Source organism: Nuphar pumila, chromosome 17 (assembly GCF_984573655.1).
Source record: "Nuphar pumila chromosome 17, dmNupPumi1.hap1.1, whole genome shotgun sequence".
NCBI classification, from domain to species: Eukaryota; Viridiplantae; Streptophyta; class Magnoliopsida; order Nymphaeales; family Nymphaeaceae; genus Nuphar; species Nuphar pumila.
Genome location: NC_143265.1, coordinates 21,726,093 through 21,740,717, shown reverse-complemented (window position 1 = coordinate 21,740,717; position 14,625 = coordinate 21,726,093). Strand labels below are relative to the sequence as shown.

The 14,625-nt window shown below is 38.3% G+C and overlaps 1 protein-coding gene across 2 annotated transcripts; it reads left to right on the top strand.

The window, feature by feature from the left end:
* Positions 1–972: 972 nt before the first annotated feature.
* Positions 973–4,036, top strand: LOC149811784 (B3 domain-containing transcription factor ABI3-like). 2 transcript variants are annotated; one of them, XM_089993361.1, is made up of 6 exons: positions 973–2,583; positions 2,752–2,844; positions 2,946–3,043; positions 3,154–3,200; positions 3,337–3,413; positions 3,542–4,036. In XM_089993361.1, exons 1-6 carry the CDS (start codon positions 1,087–1,089, stop codon positions 3,665–3,667), a joined length of 1,938 nt encoding a protein of 645 aa, XP_089849487.1. In that variant the 5' UTR covers positions 973–1,086; the 3' UTR covers positions 3,668–4,036. The 2 variants fall into 2 exon arrangements, with proteins under 2 accessions (XP_089849487.1, XP_089849486.1); XM_089993360.1 differs by having other exon boundaries at positions 2,943–3,043.
* The last annotated feature ends 10,589 nt before the right edge of the window (positions 4,037–14,625 follow it).

The window sequence follows — 14,625 nt, the reverse complement described above, 5'->3', positions numbered from 1 at the left end:
AGGAGTAAAGGGTTAGGGTTAGAAAAAAAGAAAGGGTATGGTAATCACCGACAGACTGTCACCATTCAACTCTCTCTGTATGTTACCCTCGGCTCTTTCCCATGGCTCTCCGTTCAAGAGAGAGAGAGAGAGGGGTAATCTTGAATTTATCCTGAGTGTGGTGGTCGTCATAAATGGACAACGTGAATTAAGAAGAAATATAAAGAAGTGATTTGTTGAAAGTAAAGTTTGTAAGGCGGGCCAACAGACGCTCTAGAGTATCCCGTTTCTATTCCGCGTGATAGAGAGAAATAATCTTTTAGAGAGAAGGTGATTTTTTTTTACTCCTTGTGGATTTGATTGTCGCTTCTTCCTTACACATCCGTATTTTGGTTATATACAAGAGAGAAGAAAGTGGGTGCTGCGCTACAGAGTACAGACATGTCTCAGCTTGAAGCAACTTCTTTTTCTCCTAGTGTTATAATAATATATTTCCTCTGAAACTGAAAATTTGTGGGTCTTGTTCATCATCGTAGGAGAACAAAGAAAAGAAAAAAAATAGTAGTTCTTGGAGTGTCTACGGTTTCATACTAACAGGAGAAACAAGAAAAGAAACTTAGTTGGTATTCTTTTCTTGTTTCATGTGTAACAAAAGTAGTTCAAGGTTTTTGGTTCTTTGAGGGGTCGTATTTTGTGAGGAATAAGGTGGATAAATGGAGTTGTTCTTTCTTGTTTTTGTGCTTTCATAGGTTGGATATTTGAAGAAATATATTGTGGATTGTGAGAGTAAGGGGTCTTGTTGGTGTATTCAATTTTGCTTCTTTCTTCTTTTTGCTTGTTTTGGGATAGGCTAGAGTGAGAAGAGAGCATTTTTTTTTTCTATTGTGTTTTTCCTTAAATGTTTATTGTCAAATTACCAGAGGAGGAAGGACAAGAGGGAGATTTGGATTTGGAAGGGTTAGTGTTTTTAGGGAAGGAGTAGAGGGATGAAAATAGAAAAGGGGAGAGGAGAAGAAAGAAGAAGCTTTTTGTTGAGGGTAGCGTGATATCAGGGTTTTACTAGTTGGAGCGAGTCAGCATCCGATTGGACCGGCCATAACAAAAATTATGACCCATCCACACAAGGAAGGAGGAGGAGATCATAGTGATGATGCTGATAATAGCGCTCAAGTGGTGATGGATCACAAAGAGGATGCCAAGAGTACTGTAACCCCACCACATGAGTATATGGTGAGTGAATGGGTGGATTGTGATTGTCTAGACACAGATCACTTGCTCGATGTTGATGCCTCGAGCATATTCTACGTCGTCCTCCCTTCTCTTGCCGACTTTGCCTCTATGCAGCCACCATCACAATCACCCTCAACATCATCAACTTCCTCATCGTCCTCATCAGCCTCCTCATCTGCTTGTTGCTCCTCCTGTTCATCTTCTTCATGGTCTGTTAAAGGGGAGAAAGAAGAGGCCGATGCTGCTAAATCCAACGCCCAAGCCATTGATTCGATGGTGGCGAATTCGATGCCGCAGTCGCCGCCCGCCCCGAATGCCTTCCCCTCATGTTCTTCATCCATGGTGGTGCAGCAGCAGCAGGAAGAAGAAATGGATGCTCTTGATGGGTTTGGGGAGATGGACATATTGGACGGTGTTGATATTTGGGACCCTTATATTTCCCCATATGATACTAACACCACAAATCCTCAAGAGGAGAATTGCTTTGTTGATAGCCCACCAACAATTCCTGAGAGTACCCAAGAGTCTCAAGAGAACAGCAGCTCATCTCAGGAGTTGGCCCAAGTGTTCTTTGAATGGTTGAAATCAAACAAGGAGTCCATTTCTCCAGAGGATTTGAGGAGCATCAAGCTGAAGAAGTCCACCATAGAGAGTGCTGCAAGGCGCTTGGGGGGAGGCAAGGATGGGATGCTGCAGCTATTGAAACTCATTCTCACTTGGGTGAAGCACCACCATCTACAAAAAAAACACAGACCATCTTTTCCCTCTTGTGATGATATGCTTAACTTCCCTTTTTATCATCATCATCAGCAGCAGCAGCAGCAGCAACAACAACAAGACTTTGCTCTTCCAAATAACAACCCATGGTTTGTGTCTCCTCCCTACTACCCATCAACTGTCTTTGATCCATTCCCTTCAGTTTTTGGGTACCCAAGCATGGAGATGGAGTATGGGATGCCTAATGAAAATCTCCAACCATTCCCACTGTCTTCTTCTACTCCACCCCCTTGTGATGATCTTGCTGAACCTGCACCATGGACTCAACCCCATGAATTCTATTCTGATCCCATGATGATGAGTTACCCCCCTGGATCTAACAACATCGATGGCTGCAGTCCCATGGTGCAGACAGATTGCATGTCGAAATCGGCGACCAAGGAAGCGAGGAAGAAGCGAATGGCTCGCCAGAGGCGCTTCTTGTTTCACCATAGGCACACCAATCCTATTGAGAAGGCAGTGGTTGTGGTGGAGAATGAAGGCAACAATTGCAACGACAGTAACCAAAACAGTTGGACGGCTTGGTCTTCTTCTCCGGCAAATACCTCTTCTGAAGTTCCAGCGTTTCACAGAAACACTCCTGTGGAAAGGCGTCAGGTGAGATCCTATTCATTTCAATTTTTTCCCTACCTAAGGGATGGACTTACTTGGTTTGAAAGATCGTGAAAGGCATAGCTATTATATGATAAATCTAGTGAAAGGAAATATAAATGATGCACAAATACTGTGTTAATAACAAGTACTGCAAATCATCACGGTGGGCAGGGTTGGAAAACAGAGAAGAACCTGAGGTTTCTCCTTCGGAAGGTGTTGAAGCAAAGTGACGTGGGGAACCTTGGAAGGATTGTACTCCCTAAAGTGTGTCTTCCCTGCCTTTCCCTTTCTCTCTTGTCCATATGCATCTTATAATTTTGGCAAAATAGTAGTAGAAAAAAATTGATACGATCTATGATCAGAAGGAGGCCGAGACGCATCTTCCTGAACTAGAGGCTAGGGATGGAATCTCCATCGCTATGGAAGATATTGGGACTTCACGTGTATGGAACATGCGCTACAGGTGAAAAAACATCACACATGATGCATCATAGATTAGCCTAGCTTTTCCTAATCTTAGGTAACTACAGTAATTATTGGTTATATTGAAGCTTTAATACGATCATGATGCAGGTTTTGGCCCAACCACAAAAGTAGGATGTATCTCTTGGAGAACACAGGTATGGCGTGACACATTGCATGCATGTTTTACGCGTGTCGTTACGCTTCTGATGCTGTCATCAGATTCTTGGTAATTGATTGTTTTAGTGGTGTGGATTTGTTTGATCTGTTTTATATTGCGTTTTGGTGGTTCAGGGGATTTCGTGAGATCAAACGGGTTGCAGGAGGGGGACTTCATTGTCATTTATTCGGATGTTAAATGCGGCAAATATGTAACACTCTCTTTCTCTCAAACATGCAAATATGGTAGCATTGGATTTTGTATGCATGCTGGCAGGATGTGTGTGTGCGTGTGTGTGAGAGAGATGGGGTAAATGGCTGATGTTGGTTGCATGAACAGTTGATAAGAGGGGTGAAGGTGCCACGCCAAGGTGGGAACAAGACGCAGAGAAAGGGCCAAAAGCCGCTGTCGCACAAGCCTCTCAAGTCCATGTCGTCCTCTTCAAACATGGAGAAATTCATATAGGCTCGATTTGAGTGTTTTGGGGTGTTCTTTTCTTTCTCCCTCTTTCTAGCTCTTGTCACTTCACTTGAGGGGTGTATAAGATCCTTTTTCCCTTTCCTTCTCCGGATCTCTCTTCTTTCTTTCTTGGGGTTTGTTGTTGGGGGAGTTACAGGAGGGGAAAGATGTGGGATATGGGTGCAGTAGATCCTGCTAGGTCCTCTCTAACCAATTTGTTGTGTGTACATACCAACCGGGCTTCCACTTGTCTGGCAGGATCTGTTAGTGCACGTCACCTTGTGTTGGGAAGTTACAAGTTCGAATCCGAATCGTGAATTGTATAGGGTCTGCCTAGCCCTAGCTTTCCCTGTCAAAAAAAAATTTTTGTTGCGTGTACATTCTGAAACTTTGTCATGCTTGCATGCGTGCTGGTGGCTTTCTGTTTTCTTTTCTCATTTTGATGTTATGTTAATACTCATATTTCAATAGTAGTTTTTTTTAAGGCAAGCGGGTTGGTCTGACCCCACCACTTATTCAACATACAGTGGTGGGTTTTGAACCTGCAACTTCCCACCACAAGGGGACGTGCACTGACAGCTCCTACCAACCACGCTGAGCCCTCGTTGGTATATTTCAATAGTAGTTGGTGAATCAAGACACTTCTCTTTTTTTTTTTTGGAAATCAAGACACTTCTCTTTCTTGTACTTCGCATTTTACATTCTATAATCACAAAAATATGCAATGCCTTGTCTTTTTCTTTTTTGAATAATATTTAGTAATATTTATACCATACCATGTGTGTGATGATGATACACATTACCTTATGCATCACGTTAAGGCGACTGAATAAGTTTTCATCGGGAACAAAATTCTTTTTCTGAATATTACAGTGGCAGCAAGCCTCAATTTGCCTTTTAAGACAAAAGGAAGGAGAAAAGAGAAAAGCATAGAAAATTTGCCTTTATACATTTCTATGTCATTTTTTTGATGTGTTTGGAAATTTTGACAAGAACTTGTTTTCTGCGATAACTCATTTTGGGCTACGTAGGCAAGATACTGTAGAGATCGGAGAAGTAGGCATCTCCTATGCCGAGCCAAGCTAATGCGAAATTTCTGAATGAATAAGAAGCTATATGATAACCTTGTTCGTACGCAAGCTCAGTTAATGATGAGTTTAACAAAGTGCATGAGGGCGCGTTTGGAAGCAAGAAAATGATAAGAAAAATGCAAGTAGGAAGGACAAAATGACAACTTTTTCAAGGGTTCCAAACCAGAGAATTTTTTAAAGAAAGGCTTTTCTCAAAAGTGGAGGATTTTTTTTATCAAAAAATCTTTTTGACCTGAACAACCATTCACCCACAACTAGGGGTGGCAATCGGGTCGGGTTGGCGGGTCAGCATACCTCAACACGAACCTGACCCATTTATTAAACGGGTAACCCTACATGACACGGTTAACCCGTTTAATAAACGGGGTTGGGTCGGGTTGGCGGGTCGGGTTCAGGGTTTTACATTGAAAAGTTTACGGGTTGGCGAGCGGGTTAGCGGCCGGGTTCGGGTAAACGGGTTGACCCGCCCGCCTAACCCGTTTATTAAACGGGTTGGCATACCCCTAACACGAACCCAACCTGTTTAAAAAACGGGTTAGGTGGGTCAACCCATTTACGACACAAACCCGTTTAAGCCAAACCCGAACCCGACTAAGAAGCGGATTGGCGGGTCATGTCAGAAATTGCCACCCCTACCCACAACATATCTCATCCCATCCTATAGTCTGCCACAAGAAGAGATTCCTCCATTTTCATCCTCCTACCCACCACCATCTTTCTTTCTCTCTCTCTCTTTGAAAGAGGGCTGATCGACCCCTCATCTTTCTTTCACTCTCTAAGGGAGGGCTAATCGTGTTAGATAAATTGTGTGGGCCTACATGTGTTTAATTACACATTACATGCTATCTAAGGTTAAGGCCCATATAAAGTGATCACATACGGTTGGGCCATATGATATCTCATATGGTATGGTTTTATTATGTGCATAGATTTTATGTGTCATTTTTCAATTTTATGATAGGACTGAATTGAAAATATACCATAAGGTGGTTATAACTAGATTATGGTCCCCAAGCTATATATAGTGGTGGTTTTCTTTTGCCAACCTATCATCAAGAAAGAAAATTGTTTTTCTCTTATTAGGTTCAGAGAAGATGGCAAGGCCACGTATAGAGGTTCTGAAAGATCATACCCGTAAAAGATCTACCGAAGCACTAATGGATTCAGGTACGCTTTCCTATCAAGTTATGTTTATGATCTTTTCAATGATTTAGCATGAACAAGTTAACGATCAAATAAAGTTTTTTGGTAGATTTAAAATCCAACAATTGGTATAAGATAACCTTGTTCTTAATGAATCGTTGAAACATTCGATTTTTGACATTTTATTTCTCATTGGGTACGACGATCTGTTGCGATTGGTTTTTTGATGCAGGCATCGTTAGGTGCCTACACAATTCTTGAGGAAAGGGAAGGACCAGATCCCCTTTCCCAGGTCTCTTTTCGACTGATGGCAGGGCACGGGCAGAGGAAGGCCGATCGACCCTCCCCCTTTCTTTTTTATCTGACAGATCATCGCTGACAAGGGGTACGCCTTTCCTTGATCACCGAATGGGGGGGGGGGGGTCGCCATTCAGCTCGCCGGATGGACAACAAGGGTTTTTCCTCATTCAGATCATTGGACGACTAAGGGTTTTCCCTTTTTTGAATCACCGGACGAGCACTGAACGACTAAGGGTTTTCCCTTTCTTGGATCACCAGACGGGGCGAGGGTTTTCCCTTATTCAGATCACCAGATGGCTAAGGGTTTTTCCTTTTTCGGATCACTAGACAGGGTGAGGGTTTTCCCTTATTCATATCACTGGACGGTTAAGGGCTTTCCCTTTTTTCGGATCACTGGATTCCCTTTCTTGATTTGTCGAACGAGATGTCACCCAATCGAAATGCTGGATGAGCGGTCGACTTCTCGGTTCGTCGGACGAAGAGGGTCACGATCGGCCAGTCAGAAACTGACGGTGGTCTGGGCATATGGTTTGCCCCAGCCACCGTCGGTGATCATCTGGGGTCGACCGTGTCTGGCAATGATGCATGGGGCATCCGACTTGCTCCAGCCACCATTGTCGTCGGGTGCCTCAAGGACGACGACAATCGAAGAGCTCTTCAGTTTCACCACTGTAAGTGAGGACCGGTTCAACTTTCAAATGATTCGGCGACCCGAGATGGTTCAGCTCTTAACTGGTACAGCGACGCGCAGGGCTGACTCAAGCTTCAGTCGATATGGTGACCCAGGTTGGTTCAACCATTAGGCATGGACCGGTTCAGCGGCCTACAACCAATTCTGTCGTGTGGGCTGGGTCGGCCATTAGGCTTGGGCCCATTTGGCACCCTTCAACCAACTTAGTCGGGCTAGGGTGGTTCGGCCATCGACTTTGGGCCGATTCAGCCCCCTTTTGCCAGACCCATGTCGAGCTAGGCTTGACCTGACTCGCAGGCCGAGCCTGGTAAGACCTGACTCGATGGCCTAGGCCTTATACCCGACTGTGGTGCTGGGGTTTGATCCGTGACAGGTCAGGCCTATTTTGACCTACCGATGGGTCCAACTCGATCCTATGGGTTGGACCCTTGCATGTGCCTTGAAATTTATAATAAAAAAATAATTAGGATTTTATTATTGAATTCAAGGCCATTAAGTATGCATATTGGGCCCCTTTAAAGGGTTCTCTTCGATTACTTTTTGACCTATACGGATTATAGTTATGTTTTCTTTTTGTTTATATGCATTGTATTGGCATATTTGAACCATGATACTCTTTTCAGAATAAGGGTCTGATATTCTAAATGAGTTAATCGAAACATGTTCCTAAAGTAACCTCTATTGTGGAAATTAACTTGTTAGGAATATTTAGATGTTTTTATATTTGGGTTTCATGCGAATAGTGATTAGCCCAAAGAAAGATTATTATTTAGCTGAGCCCAAATATATATATATTTCAGTAATAAATATGGGATGATTATCAGGTTTTTTATGTGAATAATGAGTCAATCCAAAGAAAGGTTTGTTGTTTGATATTATTAATTATCGATGTTTGATTACTGTGATTAAGAGTACCACTTACAAGTTAACATTTTTATCCAAAGACTAAATGGCAATATTGTGATAGGTATCTTGTGATGGGATTCACCATAATTTAAATATGTTTGTTTATGTTAATGCATGTTAATATATATGTTAATTATGAGTTTGTTTTGTTCTTGATTCAGTTAATACCTCTGCTTCTACGATATCTGTAAATATAAATTTGATCCTTATTTTGAATGGCTCTAATTTCAAAAACTGGAAAGAGAACGTTATGATTGTTCTCGGATGTATGAATTTGAACCTTATACTTCAAGAGGATCAACCACCTACTCTTACAGATAGAAGTTTCGTTGAGGATAAAAGAAACCATGAGCGGTGAGATTGATCCAATCGCATGAGTCTTATGATTATAAAACGTGCAATTCCGAAAACCTTTAGGGGTACCATGTCTGAAGAGGTTAATGCCAATAGGTTCCTTGCGAAAATAAAAAAATGTTTTGCTAAAAACAAAAAGGCAGAGACAAACACTCTTCTTTCGAGTCTTGTTTCAATGAGATAGACAAGAACTTTCCTTTCAAGTCTTGTTTCAATGAAATATAAAGGTAAAGAGAATATTAGGGAGTACATTATGAAAATATCTCATCATGTTTTAAAACTAAAGGCATTAAAGTTAGAGTTGTTTGAGGACTTACTCGTACACTTAGTTTTGATATCTCTTCATGCACAATACAGTCAGTTTAATATTAGTTATAACTGGCAGAAGGATAAATAGACTCTTAATGAGTTCATTTTCCACTATGTGCAGAGAAAAGGATGAAGCAAAAAAAGACAGAAAGTGCCCACTTGATAGTAGCCTCTAAGAACAAATTTAAGAAAAAAAAGGAATAAGAAAGCTGCAGTGGACCCTCAATCATAGAAGAAACAGAAAAGACATCAGGATTCAAAGTTCAGTTGTTTCTTTTGCAAAGAGGAGGGTCACGTGAAGGACTGTACCAAATATCGTGCTTAGCGTGAAAAGAAAGGTACGTTCTTTATTTTGGTTTGTTCTGAGCTTAATTTAACTTTTGTACCAAAAAATACTTGGTGGATGAATTCTAGTGCTACCACTCACATAAGTGTGTCCATGCAGGATTGCATAAGTTGTCGAACACTAATTGATGCTGAAAGATTCACCTATGTGGGCGATGACAAATCAGTTCAATCTGAGGCAATAGAGACCTTTAGGTTATTGTTAAAGTCTGGTAGTTATTTAGATTTGAAAGAAATATACATTGTACCATCTTTTTGATGGAATTTGGTTTTTATTTTCGTATTAGACAAATTTGGTTGTTCTTGTTTATTTAAAAATAGTCAATTTAAATTGTTGCTTGATCTCGATTTTTTATTTGTGGTTGATAACCTATATTTGCTTAATACTGTTGCCTCATATAATGAAACCTTGCATTTAAGTTTTCGTGGTACAAAACAAAAATTAACAAATGAGAATTTTGCTTTATTATGGCAGAAGCGCTTAGGTCACATTTTTAAACAAAGAATTAAAAGGCTTATGACAAGTGAAATTCCTGATTCCCTTAATTTCATCAACTTTCAGGTTTGTATTGAGTGTATAAAAGGAAAACAAACAAACATAAGAAAATTAGTTGCCTAAAGAAGAACAATCATCTTAGAATTAATTCATACAGATATTTGTGGGTCGTTTCCTACAGTTTCTTAGAATAGTCAATAATATTTTATTATGTTCATAGGCACCTATTCTCGTTATGGGTACCTGTATTAAATTCATAAAAAGTCTCAGTCCCTAGATGTTTTCAAATAATTTAAGACTAAAATTGAAACCCAACCTGACAAAATGATTAAGGCCGTTAGATCTGACCGTGGTGGTGAATACTATGGTAGATATGATAAATCAGGTGAACAACGTCCAGGGCCCTTTACTAAATTTCTAGAGAAATGTGGTATTGTGCCTCAATACACCATGTTAGGCACTTCTAGCATGAATGGTGTTGCTGAGAGACAAAAAATGACATTAAAGGATCGGGTAAAAAATATAATTTATCATTCTACTTTACCAAAGTCTCTCTAAAGAGAGACATTAAAGAGTGCAACTTATGTATTAAATATGGTACCAACTAAAGCAGTAACTAAGACTCCATATGAAATATGGACATGGAAAAATCCTAGTATAAAGCATTTTCGTATTTGGGGATGTTCAGCTGAGGCTAGGCCCTATAGGCTACATGAAAAGAAACTGGATTCATGAACGGTTAGCTGCTATTTTGTTGGGTATTTTGAAAGATCTAGAGGTTATAAATTTTATGACCCTTTGAATAAATCTTTTTTTGAGATGAGAAACACTTGTTTATTTGAGGATGCTAAGTTTGGAGGGAGTAATAAGGTAAAATACACTGCTTTTGAAGAAGAATCTGTTTCTCTTCGTATAGTTATTGTTAATAATGATCAGATTTCTATTCCTGACATTGTTCCAACAAATTCAGAACAAGGCAATGCTTTAGATCTCTCTATTCAAATTCAAGTTTTTACTCCTACAGTACAAACTTAACAACCTCAAGAAATACCTCAAGTAACTCAAGAACAAGTGTCATTAAGGAAATCCACTAGAGAGAAGAGAAGGGCAATTCTAAATTATTATATTGTTTTTCTCCAAGAACATGAAGGTGATACTGGCTTAAGGGTAGATGATCCAATCAATTTCTATCAAGCTATATAGAGTTCTAACTCTCAAAAGTGGATTGATGCAATGCATGATGAGATTAAATTCATAAAAAATAATGATGTATGAGATCTTGTCCCATTATCTGAAGGTGTAAAACTCATTGGTTGCAAATAAATATTTAAAACCAAGAGAGATTCGATGGGTAATATGGAAAGATATAAGGCACGTCTTGTTGTAAAAGGGTTTACTCAAAGGGTAAGCATTGACTATATAGAGACTTTCTCTCTAGTTTTTACAAAAGACTCTTTCAGAATTATGATGGCACTTGTGGCTCATTATGATTTGGAGCTGCATCAGATGAATATAAAGACTGTATTTCTTAATGGTGACATTGATGTGACAATATATATGGTGCAATCAGAATATTTTGTCTCAGGCAATGCGAAGGAAATAATTTGCAAATTAAATAAATTTATCTATGGACTTAAGCAAACTTTTCGTCAATGGTATCATAAATTTCATCAAGTTGTCCTCTCATTTGGTTTGAGATGAATGTGGTTGATGAATGTGTATACCATAAGTTCAGTAGTGGTAAATATGTTTTTCTAGTTTTATATGTCGATGACATATTACTTGTCAGTTGTGATATAGGCATATTGCACGAAACCAAGAGATTTCTGATAAAAAAATTGAAATAAAAGATCTTGTTGTTGCCTCTTTTGTATTATGGATCAAGATACATCGAGATCATTCTCGAGGTATTCTTGAATTATCACAAAATAACTATATCGAAAGGATTCTAGATAGATTTGGCATGAAGGATTGTAAACCGGGTGACGCCCCTGTTGCTAAGGGAGACAAGTTTAGTCTCGCTCAGTGCCTATACACCAATTTGAAGTTAACGATATGAAAAAGATTTTCTATGCATCTGCTATAGAGAGTCTTATGTATGCTCAAGTGTGTATATGTCCGGATATAACATACATTATTGGAACGTTAGGCAAATATCTTAATAACCCAGTGATGGATAATTGGAAAGCAGCCAAATGAGTTATACGGTACTTACAAAGAATAAAAGGTTACATGCTCATATACAGAAAGTCAAATCAGTTAAAGATAATTGGATATTCTGATTCTGACTTTATTAGATGTCAAGACAGTCGCTAATCCGTATGAGGTTATGTTTTTCTGTTAGCCGGGGAAGCTATTTCTTTGAGGAGTGTTAAGCAGACACTCATTGCTTCTTCCAATATAGCAACAAAGTTCGTAGTCTGTTATGAGACATCTAATCATGGAATATTGTTACGCAATTTTGTCATTGGGCTGTAGATTTTGGATAATGTTGAAAGACTGCTAAAGTTATTTTGTGACAATAATTCAGCAATGCTATATTCCAACAACAACAAGAACTCTTCGAAGTCAAAGCATATTGACATCAAGTTCTTTGTTGTTAAAGAAAGAGTGTAGAATAATAGATATCGATAAAACATATTAGCACAAACTCCATGATTACAGATTTGCTTACCAAAGGTTTGCCACCCAAGGTCTTTCACGAGCATACTGCTCGAATGGGTGTTTTATCATTTAATGATATGCTGGTTTAGTCTGAGTTTGAATTTGGACGTTCTATGATATAATAAAGTTTATTTTATGACTTTAGTATAAAGTTCAGGTTTTGATTTTATTTTGTACTCATTTATTATGATCTCACTAAAGATTAAGGCAGAACCAGTTGAAAATAGGCATGTTTGGATCATAGTACATGTAAACCAGTTGAAAATAGGCATGTTTGGATTACAGTACATGTAATTTTCATGCTTCACATTCATGCTTGATATATGTTGTTTGGTTATATCAATATGTGTGATCATTGATGGGTCCAATTATGATATTTGTAATAAAGATTGCTTTGGTTCTATGTTGAGATGATCAATGGACCAGATTTTTAGAGATGTCATTTATTAAGAGAATGTTTTTGAGTTCATAAGGTTATAATGTGTGATTGTAAGGTGACATATATGACCCAAGTGGAAGATTGTTAGAAAATTTATGTGAGCCTATGTATGTTTAATCACACAGTATATAATGTTTAAGGTTAAGGCCCATATAAAGTGATCACATACGGTTGTGTCATATGATATCTCATACGGTAGGGTTTTATTATGTGCAGAGACCTCATGTGTCAATTTTCAATTTTATGATGGGTTGAATTGAAAATAGATTATAAGGTGGTGTCTCCAAACCATACATATTGATTGTTCTCTTTTGCCTCTCCATCATCAAGAAAGAAAACTATCTTTCTCTCGTTAAGTTCAAAGAAGAAAGCAAAGCCACGTATAGAGGTTCTGAAAGATCATACCCGTAAAATATCTATCGAAGCACCAATGGATTGAGATACGCTTCCGTATCAAGTTATGTTTCTAATCTTTTTAGTGATTTAGCATGAACAAGTTAACAATCAAATACAAATTTTCAATGAATTTAAAATCCAACAGATCGACCCCTCCTCTTTCTTTCTTGGATGTGGTCAACCAACCCTCTATCTCTGGGAGGCTCCCCACTCTCATTTTTCTCATATTACACAAACAAGTGAAAACTTTTTATTTAGAAAAGTTATTATAACCACTACAAGAAAAATGTGTATTAGCGACAGACTCTATCCGTCGCTAATCTGTCACAAAATCTGTCACTAACGTGTTTAGCGATGAATTAGCGACAACTTAGCGATAGATAGCGTTCGTCGCATAATCCTAGTCGCTAAACTATGGCAAAATTTATTTGTCGCCAATCCATCACTACTTAGCGATGAATTAGCGGCAGATCATGTTCATCGCTAATCCGTCGCTAAATAGAGACTGATTTGGTTATGCGACAGAATTTAATCTGTCGCTAATCTCTAACAAGGGATGCGTATCTATTGCTAATATCCATCACCAATTTAGCGACGAACATTAGCGACGACTTAAATTCTGCCGCAAACCAACAATTGATTTAAATTGGCGACGAAGTAGCAACAGATAATATCCTAAAACTCGAGAAAATTTTTTCGTTATACAATTCATATAACCTGCTTATAAAAAAACAAAGTACACATAAAAAATACATATACAGGTAAAACAAATTTAACACAAGTTCTAAGTTAAACAACTTTAATAACCAAATACAGTCATTGCCAAGTTATAATTAGTTACAACTATGTCAAACAATTTAAACACATGAATCTAATCCTCGCCAAGATTCTGGGCATCATCCTCTTCATTTTCTCAATCTGCCTCTCCCTCCATTCCTCCATCAGCTCCTCTACGCTGATCATCTCCAGCATCCTACAAGAGAACCAAAATGTTAGTATTTATAAACAAAATATAATAAAATAAATTATATGCAATGCACCTAATCTAATGCAACAAAGTAAATGGCTGAATGACACATAGACTAGCAATAAACTGAAGGACATTAACGAAATTCAGGTATGTGTTCTAAGACTGAAAAAAAATTATAGTGATTCAATCATGCAGATATGTGTTCTAAGGTTGTCAAAGAATGTCACAGTGATTCACTCATGCATATATGGTTTATAAGGTTGTCAAATAAATGTCTTATGTATCACAATCATGCATATATGTGTTACAAGGCAGTAAAAAAACTTTCATAGTGATGAAATCATGCTTATATGTGTTCTAATGTTGTCAAAAAACTTTCATAGTGATTCAATCATGCTCATATGTGTTCTAAGGCAGTAAAAAAACTTTCATATTGACTCAATCATGCATATATATGTTGTAAGGAAAATTTTATAGTAATTCAATCATGCATATGCGTGTTCTAAGGCAGTAAAACAATTTTATAGTGATGAAAGCATGCTTGTATGTATTCTAAGGTTGTCAAAAAACTTTCTTAGTGATTCAATCATGCATATATGTGTTTTAAGGTTGTCAAAAAACTTTCATATTGATTCAATCATGCATATATGTGTTATGAGGCAGTCAAAAAACTTTCATATATGCTAATATCATGATCATATGTGTTCTAAGGCAGTCAAAAAACTTTCAGAGTGATTCAATCATGCTCATATGTGTTCTAAGGCAGTCAAAAAACTTTATATGTGATTCAATCATGCGTATCATGTTCTAAGGCAGTCAAAAAAAATTATAGTGATTCAATCATGCATATATGTGTTATA

Excerpts from the sequence above, each read along its gene's own strand:
- LOC149811784 (XM_089993360.1), top strand. The coding sequence starts at position 1,087 with ATGACCCATCCACACAAGGAAGGAGGAGGAGATCATAGTGATGATGCT. Across the intron at positions 2,584-2,751 it reads CTCCTGTGGAAAGGCGTCAG|GGTTGGAAAACAGAGAAGAA; the intron begins GTGAGATCCTAT and ends CACGGTGGGCAG. Across the intron at positions 2,845-2,942 it reads GAAGGATTGTACTCCCTAAA|AAGGAGGCCGAGACGCATCT; the intron begins GTGTGTCTTCCC and ends ATCTATGATCAG.